Source organism: Diorhabda carinulata, chromosome 8, assembly GCF_026250575.1.
Source record: "Diorhabda carinulata isolate Delta chromosome 8, icDioCari1.1, whole genome shotgun sequence".
In the NCBI taxonomy this organism is placed as follows: Eukaryota; Metazoa; Arthropoda; class Insecta; order Coleoptera; family Chrysomelidae; genus Diorhabda; species Diorhabda carinulata.
The window spans coordinates 21,524,814-21,540,386 of record NC_079467.1 but is presented as its reverse complement, the minus strand read 5'-3'; the positions used below and the strand labels follow the sequence as shown (position 1 = coordinate 21,540,386).

Sequence of the window (15,573 nt, the reverse complement as noted above, 5' to 3'; positions counted from 1 at the left end):
TTACTATTCCTCGTGAAATTATTTAATTTTTTAACCATAGGAACCAAGTCATACCAAAATATTAGTGTTATTGCATGAAGTATAGACAAGAAAATCCTAGACTTCTCACTTTCTGTGCCGTTGACGAATTGAGAAGTAGAAGTCGAAATTACAAAAAATTTGGAATGTTTAATTAATGTTTAATTAATGAATAACAAAAATTTCGAAAAATTGTTGTTATAGCAACTTTTCGAAGTTAAGGCATTGGATTTTAAATCAATAATATGTCTCGTGGGAAAAAGTTAATAATGGTTTGTTTCCTAATTTCCGCGGACTAATTCGTATGATTTTGTTAAAGCTCCTACTAGAAACGCGATTAGTGCGATTTCAAATATCAATACTATGTAATGATTAATTAAGTACAATAATATTTATCAAGATAATATTAGATTCAATTCTAGGAAGATTCTTATAACGAAATGTTAATGACCATATTTATCGAAGAGATAATTGTATTAGTTTTGGATATATTTATTTACTCTTAACTAATCTCTGCTTCTGTATACACATCATTGTGTTTAATTCAGTACCTAGTATTTTATGTCGGTTTAGGTAAAAGTTTTTTTAACGATAAGTAAGTTTATAGGTAAACAAAATTAAATTAGATCTTGTATTCTCCAAACTTTGTACTTTCTTTACGGTGATTCCAATTGTTTGCTGTTGTTTGGGTGTGCGTTTCGTAAATTTACATAGAACGGAAGTACTTCGACTCTGTAAATGTACAAAGAATTTCTAATATTTTTGAGATTTAATTAGTTATGTAAACAAGAGAATATTTGTTTGTATTTAACGAACCATACAATGTTTATACTTTCACAATCTTGTCGATGGTAATTACAACCCCATATGATCTTTAACGTAAAAAATACTTGGGAAGCAAAACATGAAGATCTAACTAATAATAAAGATAATGGAATACCAACAAGACAGAAGTTTCGGGAAGCAATTCAGAGGACCAAAACTAATCAAGCTCCTGGATAAGATGCAATATTGAGAGAACTAAGTTTGAAGGACCAACTGTAGAGAAAAAAATATATGGAAATATTATACCAGTAAATTGAATCAGGAATCAAGTGTCCAAAAGATAAAGCCTACTGCGCCAACTATAAAGAAATCACTTTATTGGACACCACTTACAAAATCCTAATCAATCAAAGAATCAAGGAAATCTGAAAGAAAAAAGTTGGTGAATATCAATGTGGATTTAGAGTATCACGTGGCAGTTATGTTAAGCTTGTAGACCGTACATTCAGAGTTAAACAAGAAACGAATATTCAGATCTCCGACTGATTATAACGGGGGTTCCTCAAGGCAGTGTCTCAGGATCAATACTGTAACTGATATATATTTGTGACATTTCTGCTACGGAAAATGTTAAACTGGTTGTCAAGAATCTTCCAAATTCTATCAATAAAATAGACGTCTGGACTTACAAATGGCATATTAAAATCAATGAGGGAAAATCATCCCGTATCAATTTTACCTATAAGAAGATAAACAATCTTCCAATTAGACTAAATAATAAGATTATACCATATGAGAAAACGATCAAATATCTAGGACTACATCTGGATACGAAATTGAAGTGGCAGGAACATGTCAAAAAGAAAACAGAGGCACTGAAACTCAGATATAAAAAAACTGTATTGGTCACAACTTACTATTAAAAATGAGGTGCTAGTATACAAACAAATACTCAAACCGATGGTTTACAACTATGGGGATGTAAAAATAAAACATATTCCTTTAAAATTTCATCCCAATGTAGCCAGTAGTGTCGGCAATGTATAAAAATTTACGAACATTGGCATTCAGAATATCCCATTCATTTTTCGGTTTTCTATCTATCCTAAAGACCGGGCCACTATTTTAGCAAACACCCTGTTTATCATTTTTGTCGATATCGTAGTATCGTATCAATCAAATTTTTTCATAATAATAATTTTTGAAATATTTTTTTACCACAATAAAATTTATGTTCTCATCACATTACTAACTACAAATGAACAGGTAAATTAAAAATAAATTACCAACACCTGTTTATTCTAGTTTTGTCACCTTTTTTCTTATTTACACCAAGATGTTTAGGAATTTTATAAATTCCAAACCTTCGCGGTGTTATTATTCAAAAGCGACCGTGTTTTGTTTTGATGCAATTTCATTTTCATGTCTTTTATTTCTTCTTCTCGCCGCCAAAACGTAATTTTCCGAGATACATACCTATGCTTGAACGAGGCGTGAGAGTACAGTGTTGTCGGTTTACACCAAAAAACAAAAGAATGCAGAGTTTTACCATGTTGCATTCATTAATGAGATACATTCGGCATTTTTAGATAGAAATGTAAATAAACTTTGAGAAAATACTAATAAAAACACTTCGTATGGTATTTTGTGTGTTATTTCGTTACCTAAGTTGATATAATTTTATATTTTATCAAATTTCCACATTCATTCTGACAATTTCATTCGAGAAATCCTTTTTCTTAATTCTATTATAAATGCATACTTTCGAACACAATTATGTTTGGATATAACATAAAACAACACAGCAGGCCTAATAGGTCCATGACTTGAAGTTTATCTACTGCTTTTTTTCCAACTTCTTTTGTTCTCGGCTGCATTGCGTAAGCCATTTTCTAAGTGGACGCAATCTTCTTCTTTCTACACCTTCTCCACTGGTTAAGGTTATTTTCTCCCACCTGTTTATTCTATTCTGGCTATATGCCCTCAACCGACGCACTCTTTTTGTCCTTAGTATATAACCGATCTCTGCCTGACCATATAACCTTTTCATCTCTGCATTCGTTCTTTTTCATGACCAAAAATTCGTACCATGGGTTGTATACTGTCCTGTAAATTCCTGGCTTCGCTACCCTTTTGATATTTTTGGTGTGGTGGTGGTCATAACTTTTTGATATCTTTTCAAATAGTAAAAACATTTTTTGTAGTTATGTTTGAATGAATAACCTAAAAATGTATTACGATTTTGAAAAAGTATTTGGATGTAGTCGCTAAATTTGCCTTATTGTTGGCAATGCTGCCAAAGAGTAAAATGCAATTCAACAATTTTACCGCTGAGTTTTAATCCCCTTCGCTGCAAATAAATATTAACGCTGCTGAAACGTCTTTGCTTTGGTATTTATCATTCAACTACCTGAATCTCTAATACAGGTAGAGTTTAAATGAATATTTATGATGACTAGACTTTTATTAGACATGTACTTCGACTATTTTTCATTTTTAAAATAAACTATTGTAATGGTTTAGCAGAATGGAATCCGAAGAAAATAAGAGAATTTTGTTAAGTAAACAAAATATTTCTATAAAACTGAAATAATAATGTATTATTTGAACAAAATGATTTATATTTTGAAATGGATGAACAAATTTGAAACTGACATTTTTCTAGAAACTCGAAAGCATTTCGAACCAATTGTTTGATTTTATTTTTTCGACGCCTTGCTTTTATATGTTTTTTGCTTCTTCGTATCTTCTTTATAGAATAATAAGATTAAAAATATTTGATTAAAATAATGAAACATCTTTACCAAGAGGGAAAAAACCAGTAATCCAGAGATCAGTGCAAACATAAAGAACAAGCGGTCAACAGTTCACGTTGAAAAGATTGACCGAATATAAGCAGAACATGATGATATAAAGGAAGATCAAAAACCCAAATAAAAAATGGAATGAAAGATGATAAGAGTTGAGAATAGAATGAAATAATAGTGAAAATATTAAAAGTAGGTGGGCCTTAATAAAAGGATTTGCAAACTGCAAAAATATAGGATGAAAAGCGGGTACCAGATGATAAGAACACAGTAACATTCCTTGCCTGAATATGACAAAGATTGTTCAGAGCCTAAGAAGCCAGGTAGACATATGCATCAATTGAATTCCTAATGGAAGGAGAGGGAATCGGAAGGAGAAGAAACAAACGAAAAAAAATTGAATAGAATAAGTAATATTAAGAGTGAAATGAGAGAAAGAACGAGGGGCAGAAACGGATGGAGAGGATAGTAAAGAAAGTGGAGAAGAGAAAAACAACAAACAAAATTTTGATATTAAAAACATGACAAACAACATATTCCAGAGTAGAATAAACAAATAATATAATTAATTAAGAAACAAATCTGAAACTAAACATTAAAACGTATGACATAAATTATTAAAGATGACCGAGTTTTACTCCGAATTTTTTTTGGCAAAATAATATTTTTCGGTCTTGAACTGATTATTCATTTGGAAGATAAACTTCAAACGTAGCTGGTGGCTTAACTCTAAAAATTGCCACATATCACATGCCATGCTTAAAGAACGGATTTAACTTTAAGTCAACCCTAACAGATTTGAGAGTATCGGCAAATGAAGATCTTACGGGACATTGGTGACGCTGCATGGTGCTTCCCAGTTGTCTTTTTGATGAGTCAAGGGTATATGTACTTCTTTGCCGGATTGTTCACCAGTAATTTTTGCCTTAATTACGTGTTTGCACAGATTTGTTACCATATGTCTTATTATTATTATATTATTATCTAAATTACGCAACATCTTTATTATTAGTACATTTTTGTTTTTCAATTTCAGTTCGTGAGGTGGCGGGTTGATCTTCCTTTGAGTCATGGTTGTAGTAGGTTTTGTACTCTCCGGGAAGTTTGGCAACTATATCATCAATAATTTCATTTACATCTTTGTTGAGGAACGCGTAATTTATATTGACTAAGCAGTAACGAAATACTTTGCAATTTTTTTATTTCCAAATAATTTAATATATTGATTTCTATCAATGTCGATTTAAATCTTTATCAAAACGTTACACACTTATTGAGCGTATTTGTGTTGTTTTCAAATTAAAGTACATAGTTTCTAAGCATTTATTAACGCCCGCATTATCATTTCGTCGCCATTTCATTCAGTTTCAGTTCCTTCCTCATGATAAATTCAATAATGTTCCCTATCGTTATCTCAATAACCGAGAACGTTTCATTAAGTGAATGTATATTAGAGATTGTTGAAGTTGAATGCTATTTTTTATGGAATAATTTCATTCATAATAGTGGATTTAATCGACCTTTTTTTTTCATACCGTTTACATTCACTTGTTCATTGATACGATTAAAGTTGTTTGGAATTATCAGATAACTGATTTCGTGCCTATAATTAGTATATTTCAAAATTGAACTATACTCAATTATTATGGACTTGTATGTTTATTTTTTATTGAGTATACAATTTTTAAATTTTAAATAAATGTTAAAACAACTAAGAATAATCATCGTTTAGTAGTTTTTATTAATTACATCTTTTATTTATGTTTTATGTCTTAATCTTTTGAAACTAAAATAGAGAAAAAATTTACATGATTTAGTTTAGAGATATTTGAATAATTATTGTCCCAAAATTAATATGTTATGGGTATACATATAACATGTTTATTTATTTATTTATTTATTTATTTAAAATAATAATTTGTATACGTTTGAAGAATTTTTGGTCCTAAAAAGGACCGATTATTTATCTTAAAATAAAAAAAAATACATATATTTATTTTTTTGTAAAGAAATCAGCTATGCTAGATTGCTTCATGCTGACGATTTTTTCCTTTGAAGCAAATCGAGTGATTTTGCTGATCGCTGCGAAAATGTCTTCATCAACGTCTTTTTCAATTTTTTTCAACACTAACAGTTCGAATTTTTTTATATTATTCACCAGTGTATAATGAAGGTTATTATTCACCAGGTGAATAATAACATAACATTATACGCGAGTATAATGTAGTATAATGTAGCGAGTATAATAAGATTTTTTTCATATTATTTGAAACACTAAATAACAAATATTTTATACAGTATATCTTAATAATGAACACAAAAATCTATGTATGTATTCAATTCAAAAATATTACGTAACTAATCTTAGAGATGGGTATTCATTGGTATTCATTTATAGTTATTGATAATTGTAATATTTGAACAATTGGTCAAGTTAATCGTAATTATATTGATAGAATTGGAAGTATCAAGTTTTTGTAATTATCTCATTCAACCCCCTACCCGTGAATTTTGTAACTAATACAACAAAATATACTTCATACAAGCTATTTTTTTCAAAATTATTCCATAAGATGAAGGGTTAGATGCAATATTTTTTTCAAGTATATTTTTTGGTAGTTGTTTTTCTTCTTTTCGAGGAGTATTCAATATTTTCCAAAATAACAAAAATTGAAAAGTCATTTAAGTTGAAAACTCTCGAAGGAAGTCTGTCCCTAGGCTCTGGATCGCAACTGTAGTTGTCCGAACCGAATGCTCTTATTAGATCTTGAGTTCGATTAGCCTTTTATTTTGACTAGCATAGGGGTGTTTTCTCAAAGTTTCACAATATGATATTGAATGTATTGTATCCCCATGTGAGAAAAATCAAAACTTTCTTCGCAAAACATAATACATATTATTTCTTGCCAACAATGATTGTTTGAATCAGAATTTTCCGGTAGACGTCAAAAACGGCAGATATTTAGTATTAAAAAAAAAGTAGTCGAGTTGGAAACCACCCTACAAGCTATTGCTTGTAAAAAAAACTGTGACGGGGTTCTGCAAATTTCCAAATGTTCAATAGAGTCCGAAATATAGAATTTCGTTTCTTTAGCTTGTTCATGGTACATTTTTCTAACGTAGATAAAACAAGAAAACCTATTCAATTCACTGCATTTTCATTTCCATGTATATTTCCATAATTATTTCCACTTTCATGTTGTTGTTGAAGAATACAAATTCAACTAAATTTTCTAAATGGTTGGATTGAATCAACAGTATTCGGACACTAGTATAAAACTCTTTTAGACTCATGCTAATTCTTTATTGAGTTTATTGCTGTAGGTTTGAATAAATATGTTGAAACACGCTGCAAGAACTGCAGTAGAACAAGAAAGATTACCACCAGAAAAAAGAATATCTATTGCTAATACCACACTTAGAAGAAGAAGTACAGTTATGGCACCTTATGACAAATCCAAACTTGGCTTAAGAAGAAGTAATTCTCTATCGTGGCCCAATTCGAGTTCTTCGCAGGCAGATTCACAGGTAGTATGTAATAAGGAATTAGAGTTAGTTAACATGACAAACGCAAATAGTGTCTAAGAATGATACAACTTTTACTAGACATTATTCAGAATTCTCTTTAGTCAAACCCAACCAAAAAATTCAATATAACTCACGTTTTTACTGCCATATTAGATCTGAAAAGTACAATGGTCCTAATATATGTGATTGTTTGCGGGATAATATCATTTTTAACTGATGATACACAAAAAGACTGGTTCATTGGAAGAAAACTGAACCTTAGTTCATGCGGAAACCTAAGAAAATAAACCTTTTTTAAAAGTAGGCACACTAAAAGAATGGCTCGTTAATTTTTAGGTTAACCAGTCGACTCAAAAACAAACCATTTTAACGAAGAGGTTATTCAAACATAAGTAGAATTGTAGTTCGAATAATTGTTTCCATAATTTGATTAGTATTTCATTCATATCTATCTCGTTCTCAGCCTTGAAGAAATCAACGCTAGGATTACATAGAATAGAAGTACCAAATTTAAACTGTTACATATTTCTTCATAATTATCATCAATCTCGAAACTTCACTCCTCATAAACTATAATAAACAATTTCTTCCTATGCCTATTAGCCGAAGATATTACAAGCAGTGAAGAAAACAGTGCGGTATAATCTGAATTTTTTAACGCTTCAAATTTTCAATTATTTGGAGGGATATTGCACTGCACACGATAATCTTTAACTGCTTTATCTGTCCATCGGTATCTGCACTATGTTACGCATGTCTACACTAAACAATTTCTTCATCTGGCTATTAGCCATGATACAAACATTGAAGCAGACAATAGAGAATTCGAATTGATTAGTAGTTTAAGAGCAAACATTTATAGAATTGAAAATTTTTCAGTACAGTAAACAATTTCTTCGTCTGCTTATTAGCCAATCGGGATACAACCAGTGAAGAAGACAACAATGTAACATTTCAATTAAATATTTAGTAGATTCGATTCTTGAAAGTTTAACATTTATAATAGTTATAAATGAAGATTTAATTACTTTCATATCTTCCATATCCTTTATACATACTTAATTAACATTCAAAAATAATAAACGAAAAGTCAAACAAGAGTGATATAAATAAAGAAAAATATTATAAACGATTTACAAACGTTTAACCTTACTTTTTATTTGGATTTAAATTAATCATTCTCTGATGACACGAACACACATGTGGGATCATTGTTTTGATTCTTGGTAAAACGATAAACGGTTGCACCCTTCGCAATATTATAGTTTACATGTAAGTGATCGGTTTTATCAGTTGTAGAAATTATAATCATTCATAATTCTTTTCTTATCAAACGGTTTATCACTCGGAAACTCCGATAACGCGCGTTTTATTTCAATTCGCCAGTATCCATGAGTAATAAGAGACACACAAAAATATTAAGAAGATTCTCATTTTTTAATGAAAGATGGAGAATAAAAGAGGTACATTAAAGTTGGAATTGTTTTTATTATTTATATATCAATGTGATGAAATTTTTTTTAACGTATTGGAATACATTTTTTTTTTAATTATTAACGTTTTCGTTTTCTATCAGATCGATTATCCAGACATAGAACCCAGAAGGATACAGAATTCACCGCTGATGGATCATCCCCAGCATAGAAGCATCAACATCATGTTTGAAGATGCAGTGAGTATTAATTAAACTTTTATTTTTAGAACTTATTGAATTAGACGGGAATCTCGGTAATGTAAAATTTAATATTTATTTTTCAACGTTCATGTAATAAACGAAATTTTATTGAATTCTGTCTAATGGGAAACTAGTTCTTTATTGCTCTTGTCAGTAGCGTAGATAAGAGTGGGCGAAATAGGCCCTCGCCTCCGATCATGAGACTTAAATGCTCCAATTATTATTGAATTAAATAATAAAGTTTGTCTTTGTACTGGGGATTCCCAGATCTTTATTTAAGTCACGCTGTCTACTCAAGTCCATCATAATTTTGTCGTTTTAACATTCTAATTTTATTTATGTGGCGCGGTCCATGGGCTTTTGATCTCATATAGTGAATAGAATGCGTTCACTGAAATCTTCACGCGTTAATAATAAATCTCAGCACAAAATTTGAATTTGCCTTTTAGAACTATTTTATTATAGTAGAGCTCAAACTACCTCGCAATCAAGTTCTTTTGAAAAATGTCGCAAATTGAGTTTCACGCAGTTATAAAGTTTTTAACACCAACACAAATCAAAAACAGAATGGTGGCTGCTTACGGTAACTTGTGCCCATCATTTTCGCTGAGGACGAGAATCATCAGAAGATAACCCACGTACGGGATGTCCTGTGGTAGTGACTACTCCAGAAAACATTAAATTAGTGGAAGAAATGGTTTTAAGTGAACAGCGACTGAAAAAAAAAGAAATTGCAGCTCAGATCGATAGTTCCAAAACAAGTGTCCCAGATGAACATTTGAAAGTGAAAAAAACAGCGTCGAGTAAAATGTTGTGAACGATTTTTAGAGCTTTTACTGTGATCTGATATCCAAAAGAGGGTCCATAGAGTTTGACCCTAATATTGATTGTTTTCATTTTCTTGATAACTTGTCAACATACACTAATGAATTATGGAAGTATTTTCTGTTCATTTATTAATAAATTTTCCGTTTGTGTAAGCCAGCATTACATCCATATGGTAATGCAAGTCGGCGTTATAGCAAAGAACAAAACCTAAAAGTTATCTCGTAGTCGGCAGTCAACGTGTTAATGTGAAACACAACACCAATAATTGATTGTTTTTTTTAATTCTTTCAATTACCCAACCGCTATCTATGTCTTATGTTATGCTTAATGCAAATTTTCAAACACAATATGATTTGGTAGATGGTAGAATGGTTTAAAGAGAGATATTTCTCTAATACAACTAACGAATCTGTAAGACTTAAATGGAACTGACAAATGCATGCAAGGAAACTTACAAAATGTAGAACTTTTTGCTTTATATTTAGGCGAAAAATGCTTATGAAGACAAGATAATTCCAAAATATATGTTGTTCGGGTTGTCAGGAATCATCTAAAAAAGTTTGAAATCAATACTATGGAATAACTATTCCATAGATCGTACCTAGATATCCTTAACAAGCAGTTAAGAATTGTTTTGGAAGATGTGGACCAAAATAAAACTTTGGAAAAAGTGTATTTCTTCATTATTCACACATTCTGATAACTCAACCGTATCCAAAGCTGATCAGCCTCGACACTTGAACGATCACAGATTCAGAAATCAATACACATGAAACTAATTTCATACAAGGAATGAATTATACACTTTTATTGCATTATTTTTAATAAATTGAAATTCTATTTTCAGTATGCTCAGAACATTCCAAGACAAAATTTATACCATAAATGTTCAAGAGGATCGCATTCTTCAGATACGAGTTCCGCATATAGTGGATCGGACACCATGGCCTCCACCCATTCAGAACTAGAAGGAGATGAGCTCGATCTTACCGGGCTTGTCGAAAGCATCGTCGATAGCGATGAAGAAGATGATTTGACAGAGAGTATGGATGTAAGTTTACAGTTTTTATTTAACATTTCACGTAATTGAATATTTTAACTTTTTGTAGAGTTTAACAGTAAGAGATAGAGTGAGAGACTGTCTCGAAAAGGAACCAGCAGAACGCACTGAAGATGACATAGAAGCATTATTGGAATTTACTCAACACTTAAAAGCTTTTACAAACATGACATTAGCTGTGCGTAGAGCTTTGTGCGCAGTCATGGTATTTGCCGTTGTTGAAAAATCAAATACAGTAGTTATGAACGATGGCGAAGAACTGGATTCTTGGTCGGTATTAGTTAACGGGTCCGTAGAAGTAGTCATACAAGATGGACCAAGTCAAACTCTATACATGGGAGATGCATTTGGTATATTACCTACTATGGACAAACTTTACCACAAAGGTATAATGATCACTAAATGTGACGATTGCCAATTTGTTTGCATAACTCAGTCGGATTACTACAGAATACTCCATCAAGGCGAAGAAAATACTAGACGACACGAAGAAGATGGTAAATTAGTAATGGTAACTGAACTTAGAGGTTCAATGGATCCAGGTAGTAACAGAAGAGGTCATGTAGTCATACGAGCTACAGCAGAACGACTTATGCAACAATTAATAGAAGAAAATTCCGTAACTGATCCTACTTACGTCGAAGATTTCCTATTAACCCATAGAGTTTTCATCAAAAGTCCTTTATACGTAGCTAATCAACTTCTAGATTGGTTCAAAGATCCCGATGTTCGCGATCGTGTAACAAGAGTGGTACTACTTTGGGTTAATAATCATTTTACGGACTTCGAAACGGATCCTGACATGATAGATTTTTTGGAAACGTTTGAACAAGGCCTCGAAACAGAAAAGATGTCTGGTCAACTAAGGCTTCTTAACATTGCCTGTGCAGCTAAAGCGCGAATTCGAAACGTCGTACTAGCTAGACCGAATCGAGATGAACCTTTAAGCTTCCAAATACTCGGAGGATTCGAAAGAAACTTTGGAATATTCATTTCGAAAGTTGACAAAAAATCTAAAGCCGAAGATGTCGGTCTGAAACGTGGAGATCAAATTTTAGAAGTTAATAATCACAGTTTCGAACATATGTCATTGTCGAGAGCTTTAGAAATTTTAAAAGGAACCACTCATTTGAGTATTACTGTGAAATCGAATCTTTTGAACTTCAAAGAAATGTTGAACATACCTGATAACTCACCAAGACCTCGTGGCAGAAAAGTTTCAGAAATTACTAAACTTCCTCCTGATCCTAGAGCTAGATTGTCCAGTGTCGACGGAAATATAATACTGAGTCATGATACCCCTGCTTCACAACCTGTGACAATAAACAGTCCAGCTAAAGGAGGGAAAAAGCAGAGTTTTATGACGCTGGGAAGACTGCAGAAGGCATTGATGAAAATGAGTATTTTCCCTAAAAATATGATCAAGTAAGTGTTTACAAAATTTACAATAAAAACAATTATCTGTTTGCGCATCCTTCAAATCAATCAAATTTATTCTAGTACTTGAAGAATGACAGTGAAAATATTAATCTTCTTCTTCTTCTTCTTCTTCTTCACTGCTTCTTTTTTGTACATTTAGCCTTTGATATCCTGATTTCTGTAACACTTTCTGTTATGGAAATTTAAATCAGTGCATCCGAAACTGAAGGACTCCCTTATTAAGTAGGGCACATTTACGGAAGGGGTGAACATGATAAAGAAACATTCCAATGATTAATCGCACGTCTTGAGGCACATATCTTTATATACCATGTCAGAGATGGCCATTTTGAGTTTATTTCTATATTGAGATTTCAAGGAAGGAAATCTTCTTATAGTGATAGTTGAACGGGCTTATTTTCAACTTCAAAACCTCAAATTTTCTACAAATAAGTATAGCTTGAAATTATCACTCAAGTGTTTCAGCATCACAGCTTAGTAAATTATCTTTTGATAGAGATAGTGATAAATATTTAAAAACTGTTTTTTTTTCTCAATTTTTAAAAAGGGCTAAGTGTTTTTTACTCAAATGTAATAGATTTAGATCTCTTTTCCTTACAGCTAAAAACAAAGTATATCAAAGATAAAATAAGAAGGCTTCTATGAAACTCATCTGTAGTAGAAATCTGTTAAATGCTTGTTACTTTCCTTCTTCTTAATTTTTTTATTACTTTACCATAGGAAAACATACAATGATTAAAAATAATAAAGATCAGCTCCCTTATCTTCATAATAAAATGAACATCATCGATTTCAGTGGTCTGGTATCTATGAAATCAACTTCTGTCAAATTTTATTTTATGCTGGTGCTTTTCAATGTAGCATGCAGTGCGTCCAGTTAATTTTTTTACCAATGCTTGTAAACTGTTGTACTTACTGGACATAGATTTATCTCTATCGATCGGTGTAGAGAGAGCTTTCTAATTTACTTCAAGCACCACATAATAGATTGATTACCATTTTTTAATCTCAGTTTTTCCTCGAAACAAAATCACACAATTTAGTGTCTAATTATTTGTGTAGATGCCTCTTCGATTTATTTGATATCATGCAGTCTATACTTTGAGATTTTTCTTAGCTACATGGAGCAACCAAAATTCAGATATGATTATATTTAGATTTCTCATAGACCTTGAACGGTCTTTACTTCAACCAGTTGATGTACAAGCAACGCCATCATTTCATCCGTACTATTTCAACTTATAATAATACTTGCTGCTCAGTGGTAGAACATCCCAAAACTGAGCACGCAAAATCGTGAGGATACTTATCTATTTATAGTCCCATTACTCATCTTAACAGTTCAAAAAAATCAGGAAACTCGTATAATTTTCAAAAAATGTTGTTTAGTGTAATTCAACTTCCTGCGTCTACGAACTTTTCAGTTTAATGTTTTATGTCATTGAGTAGAAATTTTTATTTTGCCCAGGTTGTGAATTATCTAATCTATTACCCCATTACGCCGAGATTATAAACTAATCTGAACTAAAAACTGAATGAAAATTCTGGAGTCTTGTCCAAAATTGTAAAATTAAAAAAGTTGGCATTTGGTATTTCTAACTTTAAGTTAACGATATGGAAATAATTGCCATTGTTTTTTAATCCGTAAACATATCTTTCAACTTTATTCAAATATTTGCTTTTTGCTACATTCTTGTCTTATTCAATTTTTATTATAGTGTTGGTTTGGGACAGGACGAAGTTGATAGTTTTAACCCCCCATCTACTTTAGGATCAAATCTCTACCAGTCTCAAAGCAACCCCGATCTGATGTCAATATGTTACGATGATTTGAGATGCACAGATTATCCAGAGCATGTTTTGAAGGTAAGTTATTTACTATCATCGTTTATTTATCCGAATAAATATCAATTTATATTTAGTAGTACCAATGACTTTCCTGATGATTCTCTTACTATATATTTATTATAACCTTATTAAAAATTGCGAAACTCATAACATTAATCTCAAATCTGTGTTTTTACATTAATAAAACTCGTTTTATAACCCATATTTATTTAGTATTTATACTATTTAGGTAGAATTAAGAAATATATTTATGAATCTTACATCATAGTAACATATTGTATTAAAATTACTTATATTTCATCACCTGCAACATTCAATCGATAGTTATTATCAAAACATTCTCTGTATATACATGAATATTTAATATTTAAAACTTAAAAATGTCAATTGAAACGTATATTCTAGTTGTTTGACAAGAATACGAAATATCTATTACTCACACCGGCAATAAGAAACAACCGATTCAATGAAGAGTTGAAACGCATATTTAAATACCTTATTTTAAAGTCCATTGTACTCGGTGTACAAATTGTCCCATCAAAATAGACATTTCAAATAACAAAAATTCCCACAGAGTTTAATTTGGGTAGAGACCTTGGGTTTACTATTAGAAATAAGTTCCCAGAAGTCTCCATCGATTCTAGGTATGCTAAAAAAATTCGTTCAATGTCACAATTCCAATTTTTTTTTTTTTTCAATTTTTATAATAAACAGTAAGTTTCATCAGAAAAATAAAATGAATGAAAATCTCGAAATTATCTACAATATTGTCGTTATATATTTGACTAGGAATCACCATTTCAAAAATATCGCGATTCTAACTGTTGAAAAATTTTTCTTAGTTTTATATTTTGAAGTTGCAGTTTTCATAATTTCCCAAACTATTTTTGTCGAATTTAATTTATTAAGAAAAAATTAAACAATTGAAAAAAAAGTTTTTGATCACGAAAGAAATGATTTGTACATCATTCAAAAAATACTTGAAATTATCAAAGTGGTTAAAAAGGCCGCTTGACGTGGTGCAAGAAAATGCACGCAAAGGAACTGCATTTGATCCGTTGTAGCAGTTGATACCATCAGTTTTTTAGTATTAAGCATTTCTTTAGCAAGATCCATCCAATTATAGAAAGTGCTAGCGGGCACAACTTGATATAGTGATTTCTTAGGCACATGGGTTGGCGATTAACTCGATTAGATATTTGGGAACCAATGGAGCTTTTCGCCTTTAAAACTTTTTTATAGCAATAGCAAAAACACAATTACAAGGTAAAAAGTCTGTCTGAAAGTCCGAAAACAAATTGAAATAAATAATAATATAATAATAAAAAAATGAGTCGTATCTCTTTTGGTTCAGCTTCTTCTCAAACAACTACTTTATTTGTATCCTCTAACTTTTTCCGCTTTTCCTTTTCAGTTTTCTGGTATCTTTTCCAATTTTGTTGTATTTATAATACGTCTTTTACTTCGTTTTGACGTTCATCCATTTTCCAAACTGAATTGTTTGTACACACACTTGCCAACTGTTTGGTTTTTAACACGTTATGACATGCATATGTTTTGGTTCATTGACACTTACAACATTAAGGTTTGGCATCCTTCATGCC

General features: G+C 31.2%; 1 protein-coding gene across 13 annotated transcripts in view; it reads left to right on the top strand.

Moving 5' to 3' along the window:
• LOC130896916 (rap guanine nucleotide exchange factor 2-like) overlaps window positions 1–15,573 on the top strand; it is a 180,254-nt gene that overhangs the window by 144,611 nt on the left and 20,070 nt on the right. For 9 of the 13 annotated variants that reach the window (XM_057805293.1, XM_057805288.1, XM_057805290.1 and 6 more), the window contains 4 exons: window positions 8,695–8,790; window positions 10,469–10,672; window positions 10,731–12,106; window positions 13,840–13,987. In XM_057805293.1, the coding sequence (XP_057661276.1) occupies window positions 8,695–8,790; window positions 10,469–10,672; window positions 10,731–12,106; window positions 13,840–13,987 (1,824 nt within the window). Of the gene's footprint in view, window positions 1–6,853; window positions 7,119–8,511; window positions 8,582–8,694; window positions 8,791–10,468; window positions 10,673–10,730; window positions 12,107–13,839; window positions 13,988–15,573 lie in introns of those variants that run through there. The other 4 variants (XM_057805295.1, XM_057805291.1, XM_057805292.1 and 1 more) reach the window with 3 other exon arrangements.